At 37.4% G+C, this 15272-nt stretch overlaps 1 protein-coding gene across 4 annotated transcripts in view; it reads left to right on the top strand.

The window, feature by feature from the left end:
* Positions 1-12719, top strand: part of LOC123720934 (serine protease inhibitor 3/4-like) — a 39354-nt gene extending 26635 nt beyond the window's left edge. For 3 of the 4 annotated variants that reach the window (XM_045686289.1, XM_045686293.1, XM_045686287.1), the window contains exons 9-10: positions 11807-11932; positions 12374-12719. In XM_045686289.1, the coding sequence (XP_045542245.1) occupies positions 11807-11932; positions 12374-12477 (230 nt within the window). In that variant the 3' untranslated portion in view covers positions 12478-12719. Of the gene's footprint in view, positions 1-168; positions 358-11806; positions 11933-12373 lie in introns of those variants that run through there. The other variant, XM_045686294.1, reaches the window with a different exon arrangement.
* Positions 12720-15272: the final 2553 nt, after the last annotated feature.

Here is a 15272-nt window from a genome sequence, read left to right as displayed (position 1 = left end):
GTAGGTCAGAATTATTTATTTGTGTTTAGTTTCCGTAAGCCTCGGGTTGGATTGTTTAATGTTTAAATTCTTATTACTTATACGTATAGGAATACTTTACTTGGTGTTGGGATTATGTGTGATGTGTGTGGTTATTGTGTGTCATATGGCGTGTGTGTGTACATTTAGCTATAAAAGTGCGCAACAAGAGGTCGCTGTCGTCGCCGCGCGTGTTCCGAGCATCACACCGCGCCCTCTGGTGCGTGCTGGTGGCGGACCGGATCACCTTCATGGCGGCGTACCGACCGCGCGTACCCACACTACGTACCGACTTGTAGAAAAACTAACGCAAGCAGTAGTTAACACTGTCGGTTCAGTTTTTTAGTATTATCTAGATTAGATTAGATTGGGTTGTAACATGTGTTCTATTGTACGTTTTGTGTCGATTTTTATGTATATCTGTATTTGTATTTGATTGTGTACTACTGCTTGCATGGGTTTTGCTGGCGCAGGCATGGTGATGATGTTGGGGTGCGCGCGGTTTTCTGCGCCCCGTTTCCGCGCTGACCGGCCTTCCTCTACGCGCTGCTCGACTCGCAGAATAACCTACTCTTCGTAGGAGCGTACCGCGCACCATCATAAGCGAGAAAATTCTCCGGTTAAAATTTAGATTACGTAACGTCGAGTTGGCGATTGCAACTTATATGGCGAATAGGGATATATCTAAGCACTTACTAGCCAAAGTTCAAAGTTGCGGAGCCTCGCAGATTTTTAGTTATTGAATAAATAAAATTCATATTTTAGGTTACATTTTCCTCTACTTTTGACGTAACTTTGACAGTTTAATTTAAAAATGGGCAAAGGCTTTACCTCATACAGTCTCACGTCATGTATTTTTTTAAGAAAATTTTAAAAATACCCAATTTAATTCGATTTAAGTTTTTTAAACCAAATATCCTATTTATTTTAACTTTGACAGTTTTTTTTAATATTTTAAACAACCATATGAAATGGACAGAATATGGTTCCCTAACTCTTGTTAGGGAAATTTGCAAAGTCTCCGGCGCTATGGGATGAGCAGTCCCTCCGCCTTAGCGTACCAAGGCGCGGGCGCCTATACATATATATTGTTACAGCAGGCGGGGGCTGCTCACCCTCCGCGCCTCCGGCTTTTCATAAACACTCTAGGGGTAGGGCAGAAAGTACCACGTGGAGTCGGGGTAGCTGCTTTTGCAGTCCCCGACCATTCAGCGGTAAGGTAAATAGGATGCAGTGGTGACACCTTAGGAATGTGTTACTTAAAAAATGCTGCATACGTCCGACGACAACCTTGCGACATGGCGAGTCGTGCCGCCATCAAATAAGCACTCCTCTGCTGCGGGCAGCTGCGTAGCAGTAATTTCAGAAGAGGAGGCCTAGTTGGCTGGAACTGTTCTGAAAGATGAATCTATTGGCGGAGATGGAACCTATCGGTACGGCAATATGTGTATATATAATGTATATATGTATATATGTGTATAATATGCGTGTGGAAGGCAACGGGAAACCACCACATACCTATTCCCATGAAGATCATTATGGCTGAACAATAACACAATGGCCCTCAGTCCCCGGCAGACCTTCAATGGTCAGAGGGTGCTAAGAATCCCCAAGTCAGCCATGACGATAGCTACTTGGAACGTCAAAAGTATGTACCGCGAGTATAAAGTGGTGAATATCGAACAGAAATGCTTAGACTCAAGATCGATATCTTAGGAGTGAGTGAGTCTAGGCACAAAGGATCAGGTGTACGTGAGGACTCAGTAGTTTATTATAGTGGTAACAATGATAAAAATCACTATAACGGAGTGGCCATTATAATCAACAGGCAATTGCAACGTCAAGTTAATAGTTTCTTGCCAATATCGAATAGAGTTTTAGTTATGGAATTATCGGCCAAGCCCAGGAACATACAGATTGTTCAAGTATATGCACCACCACCGAAGCTTCTGACGAGGATAATGAACTTTTCTACGAACAATTAGAATACGCTTTAAAACAGCTGAACTCACACAACGTTATCCTCGTCCAAGGCGATTTTAATGCTAAAATCGGACAGGGCAAGGTCTCAGACATTGTAGGACTCTATGGACTGGGAATGAGAAATGAACGTGGCGATCATCTGTTGCAATTTTGTGAAGAACACGGGCTTGTTATTTCGAACACCCAATTTAAGCAACCCCCAAGAAGACTGTATACATGGACATCCCCACTGCATTCGTCGAACAAAATCGTGCGAAATCAAATAGACTATATACTTACAAACAAAAGATATCGCAACTCACATCAGTCAAAACCTACCCTGGTGCGAATATCGGATCAGATCACAACCCAGTGGTTGCATCCCTTCGCTGTAATATGAAGAGATTAAAGCCTAAAACAAGAAGACAACAAGTGGATGTAACTAGATTAAGAGATCCAACAATACGTACCAAAACAACCACGGAATCACACATCACAGTTAAACGTCGAAGCACAGAAATTGGTCCAAATGTAGAAATTGAGGAGACTTGGACAAAAATAAAGGAGAATCTTGTTGGTATTGGTAAAAGAATTCTACAACCACTAGAGACTAAAGCCAAAAAACGCTGGATTACTACAGAAATTTTAGATCTTATGGGACAGCGCAGAAGATACAAAGGAGTCGACGACCAACAATATAAAACCTTACACAAGATAATTCAAAGAAAAGTGGTTGAAGCTAAAGAGAAATGGATGGTTGACCAATGTGTTGCGATAGAAGAGTTTGAGACAAGGCATGACTCTTTCAGTATGCACAAAAAAAATAGAGAATTTATAAATAATACGAGTAACACGACACACAACACTAATTATAACCTTCTGATGGATGACCAGGGTAATGTGGCTAAAACACTAGAAGATAAGCTTGACATTTGGCAAAAATATGTAAAAACTCTTTTCTATGACGAAAGACCTTGTCTGGGTACAATGTCTCTAGAAGCCGATTTAACCGGACCATCCATCGACAAAAGTGAGATTGCATATGCAATTAAAATTTCCAAGGCGTGCAAATCCGTAGGTGGTGATGAACTACCAGTAGAACTCATCAAAGTTCTAGAATACGATAACCTAGGCATATTGGTAAAGCTGTTTAATGCCATATATGACTCATCGACATTGACTGGCTAAAATCAACCTTTGTCACCTTGCCCAAACTTTCTTCTGCGAAGAAGTGCAAAGAATACAGAACTGTTTCCTTAATGAGTCATGTCCTAAAAATATTCCTAAAAGACATTCACAAAAGGATATTTAACAAACGTGTAGACCAGATATCAAAATCACAGTTCGGGTTCATCAAAGGATTGGAAACGAGAGATGCACTTTTCGGATACCAAATACTAATACAGTGATGCTGGGACATGAATCACGATGTCTTTGTGTGCTTTATAGATTATGAGAAAGCATTCGATAGAGTACAGCATGCTAAATTGATTGACCTTTTACAAAACATCGGTCTCGACTCCAAGGACGTACGATTTATCAAACAATTATATTGGAACCAAAAGGCGAATGTGCGGGTGGAGGGTAAACTAACAGATGAAGCAGAAATCTTACGAGGAGTGCGTGAAGGATGTATTCTGTCACCAATCATGTTTAACGTATACTCAGAGATGATCTTTAGGGAAGCATTAGATCAGCTAGATGTAGGGATAACAGTGAACGGGCAGACTATTAATAATATCCGTTATGCCGATGATACTGTTCTGCTCGCCCCAACATTAGATGTATTGCAGATCATCCTACATAGATTCCAGTCTGTTAGTTTGAAATATGGTCTCAACGTTAATGCCAAGAAAACCAAGTATATGTCCATTTGTAGAATACCCCTGCTAACCTCACGCTCATATGTGGTGGACAGGTCTTAGAAAAAGTTAGCAAATACAAATATTTGGGATGCTGGGTTGATGATACGGGAGATCACAGTCTTGAAATAAGGTGCCGTATAGAGCAAACCCGGAATGTTTTCTTCAGACTCAGGACCCTTCTGTGCAACAAAAAGCTGAACATCGAGCTACGGATGCGGTTAGTACGGTGCTACATTTCCTCCATTCTCCTGTACGGCGTTGAAGCGTGGTCCCTCACGGAATCAATGTGCAAGAAAGTAGAAGCCTTTGAAATGTGGGTATACAGGAGAATGTTAAGGGTATCCTGGAGAGATAAAGTTAAAAATGTGACCGTGCTAGGGCGCATGAAGAAAAAGGCGGTAGTGGTGTTTACAATAAAGAAAAGAAAGCTGGAGTACCTAGGCCACATAATGAGAACACAAAATACGGACTGCTGCAGCTCATCGTGCAAGGAAAGATCACAGCATAGCGAAGTGTAGGTCGAAGACGAATATCCTGGCTTAAAAACCTGCGCCAGTGGTTCGGAAAGAGTACCCGTTCGCTCTTCAGAGCCGCGGTGTCAAGGGTACAAGGGTTCAAGAAGAAGAAGGAGTCGGGGTTGACTGATTCGGTTCTGTGACTCAAATCCAACCTTACAATCCAAATTTACAAAGAACTGAATTTACGGAAAGCATCTGAAAAATCGTTGATGGATAATGCCAAAGAATATGTAACTATTTCGCTAGTATATACTACGAAGTTGTTACATACTCTTTGCTACTTCGTAGTTTTGCGTTCCGTGTCTTCAAAATTATGAAATAATTAAACAATATAAATGTCAGATTTTTATTATTTTTTAATTGATTTAAGATAACATTTCGCAATAAAAACTAAAATAAATAATATATTTGGTTTAAAAAACTTTAATCGAATTAAATATAGTATTTTTTTTTAATTTATTTAAGTAGCATACATGACTTAAGGCTGTATAAAATAAAGCCTTTGACCACTTATAAAAAAAAACTGTCAAAGGTACGTCAAAATTAGTGGAAAATGTAACCTAAAATAAGAATTTTATTGATGTGAAACATCTATAGGATCACTTGTAAACCGAATACTATACTGAGGTATACATATATATATATATATATACTATCTTTTACCCGCGACTCCGTCCGCGCGGAATAAAAAATAGAAAACGGGGTAAAAATTAATCTATGTCCTTTTCCTGGTTCTAAGCTACCAATTTTCAGTCAAATCGATTCAGCAGTTCTTGAGTTATAAATAAATCTTTGAAAAAATGAAAATCTTTATTATTGCACACTAAGTTTACAATATTCAATGTTGCCTTGGCTCCTTAACTAGTGAAAACTGTATTTAAGGAGCAAAGGACTTCCCTTAGGACTTCCCTCGTGTGTTTCTGAATGTGGCTGGTGTTTATGTGAATGGGTGTGTGTGTGTGTATTGCGTGTGATATATCTATAAGTGCATGTTGCTGTAATAATCTAGACATTAAATTGAAACAAATTTTCACAGGTATTGTAATCCATCTCGTTCAACCATTCCTTAGTAATTTTTCTTAAATGGTATGCTTTCAGGTTTCTAATATTGAATTTTTTATCTAGAATATTATATAAGTAGGGAGCAAGGAAATTAAAATGTTTTGTAGCAAGTGTACTTTTAACAGCTGGCAAATTAAATCTATGAATTCTCTTGCTTTTTGTAGTTGTTTTACTAGTTTTATTGTTATGGAGAGCCTTGACGCACTCAAATATCTATGTTTTGCGAATACTCAATATCTTATGTTTCCTGTAAAGGTCGTCAGTGGGATGTTTGAGAGGCAGTTTGAACATAACCTTAAGAAGAGCTCGTTGGGCACGTTCTGCTTCTAGAATATAAGTTTTCGAAGCACCACCCCAAGAGCATACGCAGTAGTTAATTAGACACTGGCAAAGAGCTTTGTAAGTTTTAGTTAGAAGGTGATAGTCGGCAACCGCTCGTAGTTTTCTGAATATAAAAATAAGTCTTCTGATACGCTTAGCCACTGTATTTACGTGGTGTTTCCAGTTAAGATTTTCATCTAGCGTGACACCAAGATACTTAAATGTGCTTGTGCGTTCAATTTTTGAGCATACACAATCCTGACTTGGAGATGGCTGTCTGTTACAAGGGGCTTCGTGTATTGTGATAGAAAAGTTGTTTGGTGGTTTTGATCGCGATGTTTTATAAAATGGTACATTTTTAGTTTTCGAGGTGTTGAGAGTGAGTAGGTTTTTTTCTAGCCATCCTGTAACAGTAGCCAGACCCTTTTCTGCAGCATCCTGAACAGTTTCCCATGAACTATCATGAAAAAGAATGACGGTGTCATCTGCAAACATTAGTAAGTCCGCTTTTTGGAGGCTCATTCCACATAAATCATTTATATAAATAAGGAACTGGGTAGGCCCGAGTGTACTGCCTTGCGGGATACCGTAGGAAGCACTAGCGGAGTCGCTGATCACAGATCCGACTCTTACTTTCTGTTTTCTATTTGACAGATAGTCACTGAACCATGATAAGACTGTTCCTCTTATTCCATAGTTTTCAAGCTTCGCCAGTAGGACCTTCACAGAAACAGTGTCAAACGCTTTCTGGAGATCTAAAAAGACTCCTATACATTTGTCTCCATTTTCCAGATAGTCAGTAATTTTTTGAGTTATTAGGAGGACAGCATCATGTTGTAATAGGAACTCTTTATTTTTAACTGTACCAAACTCAACAATCACTGTCGGGGTAGAAGTTTTGTTATTGTTTCTAAATATATCTTTCACGTCAGACACTTGTTGCGGTAGTTTAATAGCTTTATAGATGTCATTCAAGGTATCTAATAAATCTTGTTTGGTCTCACCATTCCTTTTAGGTAAATTTCTGATTTCCACGCTCGTAGCGCGGCTTTGCTGTTCTAATTTGTCAATTTTGTTTTCTAATGAAAGTATATATTTTTTATCTTCTCTTCTTGCTTCCTCCATTTGCTTCATTTTTGTTAATATTTCATCGTATTTATGAGCTGTAAAGTCAACTGATTCCTGCAATTTGACATTTTGTTCTTTTATTTCGCTCACAGTAGACTGCAACTCCTTGAGTATATCCATGATAGTGGTTCTAAAATCATCAAGTTCTGATTGTTCTGCCGATCGGTCTCTTTTTCGTTTAACTCTCTGCATGGTTTTAGTAGTTATAGTTTCAGGATTATGCGTTACACATATAGACGGGTCGGACTGACTATGTGTCTGCAACGGGTGCACATCTAGTGTGGCAACATTTGGCGATTTAGGTGGCGTCCCCTTTAGTGGCATTATTAGTATTCCTTATATTAAGATCAATCGACGTGAGTGAATATTTTGTTTAATTTTTATTTAGATCAGCCTGTATACGTGGAATAAGGGCTTGAACTTTTATTGTAAAATGTAAACAAAGGGAATGCCAAATGTGCAGTGATTACTTTTTTCTTAGAAAGTATATTTATCAATAGTAGTATGTGTTTATTGCGAACATTGTAATGTTGACAACTGTTGAACTCGGCGGAATATAAGATTTAGTGCAGGGTATTCGTGAGAACCGTTGATGTTTACTCTCAGTCACATTAATGTTTTCAATTCATAAAAATACAGTTTAAAGATGTTGTACTAATGTAATAGTCACTATATATCACACTTACTTTTCTTGTATTTTTAGTTCACTTCACTTCAACGTAATTTCACATCAATTAAATTAAATGTTTACACTGGTGTTTGCTTGCAATATTAGAGCTTGACTGACACATCTACTCGTCACTGCACTCGCGCGGGAAGTGAATAGTGAATAGTGTAATTAACACGACTTTCTTTTATATATATAGATATACATTATTTTAATCATATTTAATAATATTTAATATTATTTATTATCATTGTATTTATCATTAACAATATCATTATCATTTATTTAATTATAATATTTAATATTTTATGCATATTACTTGTACACACACGATGTTTCACATCTGCCAGGCGACCCATGACGGCTCACAAGTTTTTTTTTTATTCAATAACTAAAAATCTGCGAGGTTCCGCAACTTTTAACTTTGCCCAGTGAGTCTTTAGATATAAGTCTATTCCCAAAGCATAAAACTATCGGCGCTAGTGGTGGTTTTAAATTCGCAGCCTCGAAAGTTTGGAATGATCTCCCGCCACAACTAAACTAAGTTGCGTCACACCCAGTTTTTGCTAAAAAGTTCAAAAAACACTTAATAGAGTCACAAATAAATCTATAATTTAGTATGCATGTTTTCCACCTCACTATATCCTTTTTTATTATTATTTAACAGTAGTACTTGTTTTAATATACTCCCGATATCGTCTTTTAATAGTATCAAAATCAATCATTTATGGTTAATTTTTTTTTTCATTGTGTGTTCTTGTCATTAAAATGTTACTAGTTCTTAATGTGTATTTTTCTCAGAAAAACTTTGTGAGATCTGTAGAAATGTTGGATTGTTCCGGTTATATTCTTTTCATTTCATTCCGGTTATAATTTTAGACAAAAGTGTTTGTATATCTATAACGGTTCTTAATCTGTATATTTTTGAGTTTTCATTTTTTCGTGCTAGCACTTTGCCCTCCTTAAACCAGATATATTTGTAACTATCTTTAAGTTCTTGTTTAGTCTGCCATAATAAGTGTTTATAATACGGTGTAAGTGGTTCACGTACAATTATTTTTTGGGCTGCCGACGTTCCTGTCAGTCCTGGTACTATGTCCGCTGCGGTGATGATGGTCTCGCGTGTTGCTGTGAGGAAACGTTGGCGAGTAACGTCATCCCGTAGCCTGACGAGGACCGGTCTGGGGTCTGGTCTACGCAACGCAGGTCGTTTAATGGATATAATGTCATGTTTAGGCGCCTTAAATTTCTCAGCAATATTTTGAATAACTTCGTTTAGTTTTAAGTCACTTAAGTCCGGGATTCCCACAATCTCAACTGTATCCCCAAGGTGGTGTTGCTCAATTTCGGTAAATTTTTGTTCGAGGGCTTCGAATTTTGTTTCTAGATAGATATTTCTATTTTCTATATTTTTCTGTTTCCTCTCCACTTCTTTCATCTTAGTTGAGATTGTATTAAGCGACTCAGTGAATTCATCAATTTTTTCACTGCAGTACTGCACTGCGCTGCTCAGCGACTGCAACTCGCGTGAAATGGTGTTACAAACTTCATTTTTAATGTCTTCCACTAATTTTTTTATATTAATTGACGCTTCCGGTGTTTGGATATGTTCCTCTTCGTCTTCTTCGTCGTCTTGTAACATACCGTAAGATTTTCTACGTGAGCAATTTAAATTGCAATCGGTACATTACATACCCATTCCAGATTTTCTGCGGCTTTAAGGGCATTTAACTGCTTTGCACTTAGACCCGTACATTGTGTTACGACGTGTACAACTTTTTAGCATCTACTACATTCCAAAATAGGGCTCTTTTTGGTCAAAATTTTATTACAACCAGCACATTTAGCCATAATAATAAAATGTGGGTATTTGCGGGACACTCACTTAGCGCGGTGGGCTTATCTAACGGCGATCGCGTGAGTACTGAATATTCGATATGAATCCTTATCCAAATAAATATGTATGAAGGCTAGAGTATTAAATGCAGATTACATTAGCCTTTCAAGCTATATAATTCTGACCAATAGTTTGGAAGATACCAAATAATTAAAAACTACGCCCATCCGAAAAATGCTACTGCGGCGCGTGGCTGGACCAAATTAAAGGCACGATGTATTAGTTCGTTAATTTTCAATTAGCACAGCTGGGCACAGTTAATCGAAAAGTTAACTTCGTTAATAGTTAATTCGTTAATTAAAAAATTAACTGCGTTAATCGTTAAAGCGTTAAATTCTCGAAAATTTAACGCAAGTTAAAGTTAATCGTTAACAGTTAACCATACCAAAATTATACATACTAATTTCACACTTATTGTGGCGACACTTGTTTAAAATAGTAATTTGACTATACATTCTATAACACATTAGTATTAGAGACAAGTATGAATGAATTATAGTATATTTCATTACGAGTTCGGAAAGCCTGTCATTGCAAAGAATTCCGACAATTAATGTTGTCAGTTGGAACAAGTTATAATGACGGTACCGTATGTGTACTAAACAACTATTTTTAATATAGTTGCGAAAAAATGAAGCAATTTAATAGAATAATAAAAACACAATAAACTCAACTAATTTTTTTGGAAAATGGCGCCAACCGTAAAAGAATACAAACCGAGATTTTTTTTTGTTTTCTTCACCCATTCTGGGTAGGCAAAGGGGACTATGCCCAAACGGCCAAGTCTTCAGTAGATTATTTTTATTGATATGAAATGAAAATGAAATTTAATGAGGTGAAGTAAAATGAAACCTAACCTAATTCATTGAATCAAATCATTAACTCTGATATTTTAACAAATTAGGAGCTTCTTTTTAGAAATTTTTGCATGAATCATAAAAACTTCAATGATTCTTTTTTTTTTTTTGTAAAAACTTCGTGGTTGGTTTTTCTTTTTAATAGACATTATTTTGACAGTTCGGAAAGAGAACGCACGAGCTTGGAAAAGCTAAAGAAAAAGCACGAGTAAAAAGTGTTTTAATACAGTTGCTCAAAGAGTGGCGTATTGCAGGGACGAAGAGCGTTCGGAATGTGGGCTATTACATACTCTTGCTTTTATATACTCGTAATGAAATATACTATTTCGAACCTTCTTTTGATTTTGTCCTGTTGGTCACGTCTTTCCCGGACGCTCTGATGCACCACAGTTGCACGCGAACTTCACATATATCAATTATAAACTCGTTCGTTCACCATTCGAGTCGCTGACAGTCGCCCAACATAGCTGAACGTGGCGTGGCGTGGCACGTAATTTAAACAAAATGACAGCACGTCTCCAAGTTTCTAATTTAACGATTAACGGACTTTTATTAACGGAAGTTGAGTTTAACGGAAGTTAACAAAAGCTTTAACACTTTTTGAAGTTAACTTAAAAGTTAATCCGTTAAGCAAAATGTTAACTTCGTTAATTAACGATTAACGGATTAACGAGTTAATGCCCAGCTCTGTCAATTAGTATACCGATTTTGATAATTATTTCATTGTTTAAAGGTTGAGAGGTTATCTGCTGCATTCTAAATTAGTTTTTGAATTGAAGTACACACATATTAAACATATTAAATAGGAAAGTCCTTTTCTTTATTTGTCTTGTTTCCGTCCTCATACGTATTAAGGAAATTTGTAATCGAACTTCAAATTCACTAAAATACGAGAAATATTTAATTATTTTTAAGAAAAAAACAAAGCCGACTTCATAAAAAAAACAATCTCAAACAAAATGCACTAAAAAGAAACAAAATAATGTAATGAAAACTTCTTTCTTTCTTTCTTCTCTCTTTCAAAAACCCTCTAAACTCTAAAGAAAGTTCTCTTCTTTCTTGTAACATGTCTATATTGTATAAATATTGTATAACTATTGTTATTTTGGAGTCGGTTTCGGCCTAAGTAGGGACATAAACGTAAGTATGTCTAATGCATCTCAAATATAAAATGTATAATATTATATTTACTTCGGCCGACACCGACTGCGAAATAACAATAATTATACAATATAGACATGTTACAAGAAAGAATAGAACTTTCTTTAGAGTTTAGAGGGTTTTTGAAAGAGAGAAGAAAGAAAGAAAGAAGTTTTCATGACATTATTTTGTTTCTTTTTAGTGCATTTTGTTTGAGATTGTTTTTTATCTTACTTTTTAGTGCATTTTGTTTGAGATTGTTTTTTTTATGAAGTCGGCTATGTTTTTTTAAAGGGTTAAATCTACGATCCAATTTTGTTGAATTTCTCGTTTGTCGATACGTGTACTAACCCAAGGTGCTTGTATTACAGAAATGATGTGCATGCCTTTGTCTGCTTTCTTCATGGAGCCCCCTGTACCGCGCTTCGACGCCGACAGGCCCTTCCTAACTGTCATACTTGTCGATGACACTCCCTACTTTATGGCAACGCAACGCGGTAATTTTTAAAAGCTTTTATCTAAATTATTTATTAATTTATAATTTGTAAGTAAGCTTGTAACAAAAGTATTAATAATTTTTTTATTCGTGAACACTTTTTTGGACAAAATTTATACGACATGACAAACGTAATTTAAATTCAATAAACAACACATTTAAAAAATATGCAGAAATTTATTTCATTTTATTAACTCGTTGTGCTGTTTAGAGATTTATTCGTGTTAACTTTGAATAATGTAGAGCTCCGATATTTCTTAAATATAATATTGTAACGATCCTTACAAAACATATCTACAAATTTTACAATCACAGATTGCATTTTTTCATTTATATTGTCTAGAATTATAAATACGATGACTGCAAATAACTAAAATTCGATTAAATTAAACTTGAAAGAATTAAAATTGAATTTGCATTTATATTATTTAATATTTTATAGCACCGCGTTCAAATCACGCTACCTTACCGATTAGACGTGCTCCGTGGACGTCCCGAAGATCCGCCCGAATGCGCGCCCGTCGGAATGACCCGCACTGGCAGTGAGCCGCGAGACATAAAACGAGTAACGCGCGTGTGCGAATACTGTCGGAACGCCGCTGAGGCCTAACTAGTTTTAATGTATATCTGGAATCTCCTTTTTTTTGTTTAGAATTATATATCAATAAACAATCGTGCTTTCAAAATAACTGATGACGTTTTATTCTTACTATAATTTTGTTATATCAATATCTAAGCAGATTTTTATTAACTATTCATCGAAACCAGAAAGTGTACTTATAGTAAGAAGACAGTGTGAGCTTAGCTTTTACATTTGTAAGATTTTTATTTATTTATTTGTGTATTATTATTCAATAAATATTTTATTTTATAACTCTTGCGTTTACTTTTGACTTCCTTAACATAAACTTTAATATAGTATGAGTTGATGTTAGATACTGACTGATGACATCAATGGGGGGGTGAGTGGATGCGTGTTTGACATTTCCTTGTCAAAGTTGTTGGGGAAGTATACTTTGCAGAGAGTTAAATGACAGTTATTATATATAGCTGTCGCCCGCGACTACATTCACGCGGAATAAAAAAAACTTAATAAGTAGCCTACGTGTTCTTTTAGACTAGTTATGTTTCATATCTATGCCAAATTTCATTAAAATCCGTTGAGCCATTCTGAAGATACCTTCAAACAACCATCCATTTTTCCATCCATCCATTATAATATTAGTATGATGTCTTCCGTTGACTTTGGAACAATGCACACTTAACAGATATAATTTCCCAGGGGTTCTTGTATTGAGGATGACTGCTGCTGTTGGGACAGAATTCGTAGCAAATTGTCCCTTTCTTATTTTAATTATGGTATCAAAAGCTACAACAATAATTGCTGGTGCTTACAAAGGAGAAATAACTGAGCATTAGCCGCGTACCCGCCTAGCGCACAGGCTCGCGCGGCAGCCTCGCGAGCTAATGCCTCGGCTGGTGTGGACGTGCCTCGGCCTGCCTCGGGCGCGCGTTTCCTCGACCGAGCACGGCTCGGCCCCGAGCCATCTATTGTCGGTAAACTTGACGCGCTCAAAGGTGCCTCAGTCAGCGCTGTGCGTTAGGTGGGGACGGTTGTTTTGGCTCGCGCGCGAAGCTACTTCAAGTTTTGTCTCCTGCTGTGTTTGTCTTCTGTAATTTTGATATCATGGGCAGTCAGGAGGAGTCCAGTAGGTTTTTTTTGATACGTGACTGTTTTCGTTTCTTTAAACAATAAGCAGCTAGGAAAATAGCTGCAGCTGAAAATACACGACTGTCCATTACGAATACTCGCGGACTTATGATGGCTCAGCCTGCCTCGTGAGGCGGCCACGGTCACGCGGAACAAAACTACTGAGGCTGCCGCAGGAGCCATCGCTCGCGATCCGGACACCGAGTCTGCCGCGTGAGCCTGTGCGCTAGGTGGGTACGCGGCTATTGAAATAAATTTTTCTAATTACCTAGATGTAAGTAAATGTAAATGAGTAACAATTCAAAGAAGTCTGCCAAGTATTTTGAATAGTTTCAACGTCTACCGTGACTAATTATTATATTATAGTTCTATTCATAAATTAGAATTAGGTAATTAGACTTATTTTCACTATTAGCCGCGTACCCACCTAGCGCGCAGGCTCACGCGGCAGCCTCGGTGTCCGGATCGCGAGCGTTGGCTCCTGCGGCAGCCTCAGTAGTTTTGTTCCGCGTGGCCGTGGCCGCCTCGCGAGGCAGGCTGAGCCATCATAAGTCCGCGAGTATTCGTAATGGACAGTCGTGTATTTTCAGCTGCAGCTATTTTCCTAGCTGCTTATTGTTTAAAGAAACGAAAACAGTCACGTATCAAAAAAAAACCTACTGGACTCCTCCTGACTGCCCATGATATCAAAATTACAGCAGACAAACACGGCAAGAGACAAAACTTGAAGTAGCTTCGCGCGCGAGCCAAAACATAACCGTCCCCACCTAACGCACAGCGCTCACTGAGGCACCTTTGAGCGCGTCAAATTTACCGACAACAGATGGATCGGGGCCGAGCAGTGCTCGGTCAAGCAAACGCGCGCCCGAGGCAGGCCGAGGCACGTCCACACCAGCCGAGGCATTGGCTCGCGAGGCTGCCGCGTGAGCCTATGCGCTAGGTGGGTACGCGGCTATTAATAATTTCTAAACTAGGTTTTCTGTGTACATTACGTTTTTTTTTAATTCTATTAGCTCGTCGGAATGATTGACTTGATGCCGTAAGTATAATATGTAGTATGTAGAAATTATAAATTTCGAAAAATATAGTAACGTTATTCTGCAATAAAAATAAATTGTATATCATAATAGCTAGACAAAATCATAGTACGCCTTGTATTTAAGTGACGGACGTTATCGCGATTATAAAGCATATTAATTAGCTATTAAGAGAACAAATGGACTAACCCGAAACATTGAACAACATTTGATTAAATATAAGAGGTAAGTAAGTAAGTAAGTAAGTATGTAAGTAGCCAGTCTTTTGAATATGCGGAACAGAACGTACTTTCTACAGCTGCTTGTGCGATGCAGTGGTGCTCCGACTCGCGTCCAGTTTGGTGCCGCGATTATTGTGATATTTTTATTATGTTTGTTTCCAAAGGTGGGCATTAACTCGTTAATCCGTTAATCGTTAATTAACGAAGTTAACATTTTCCTTAACGGATTAACTTTTAAGTTAAATTCAAAAAGTGTTAACGCTCTTGTTAACTTCCGTTAAATTCTACTTCCGTTAATTTAGTCCGTTAATTGTTACAATAGACACTTATTGACGTGTTGTCGTTTTATTTAAATTATGCATCAGGCTACAT

The sequence above is a fragment of the Papilio machaon genome, chromosome 3 (genome assembly GCF_912999745.1).
Source record: "Papilio machaon chromosome 3, ilPapMach1.1, whole genome shotgun sequence".
Lineage (NCBI taxonomy): Eukaryota > Metazoa > Arthropoda > Insecta > Lepidoptera > Papilionidae > Papilio > Papilio machaon.
The sequence above is the reverse complement of the archived record's forward strand: the minus strand, read 5'-3'. Positions and strand labels throughout refer to the sequence as shown.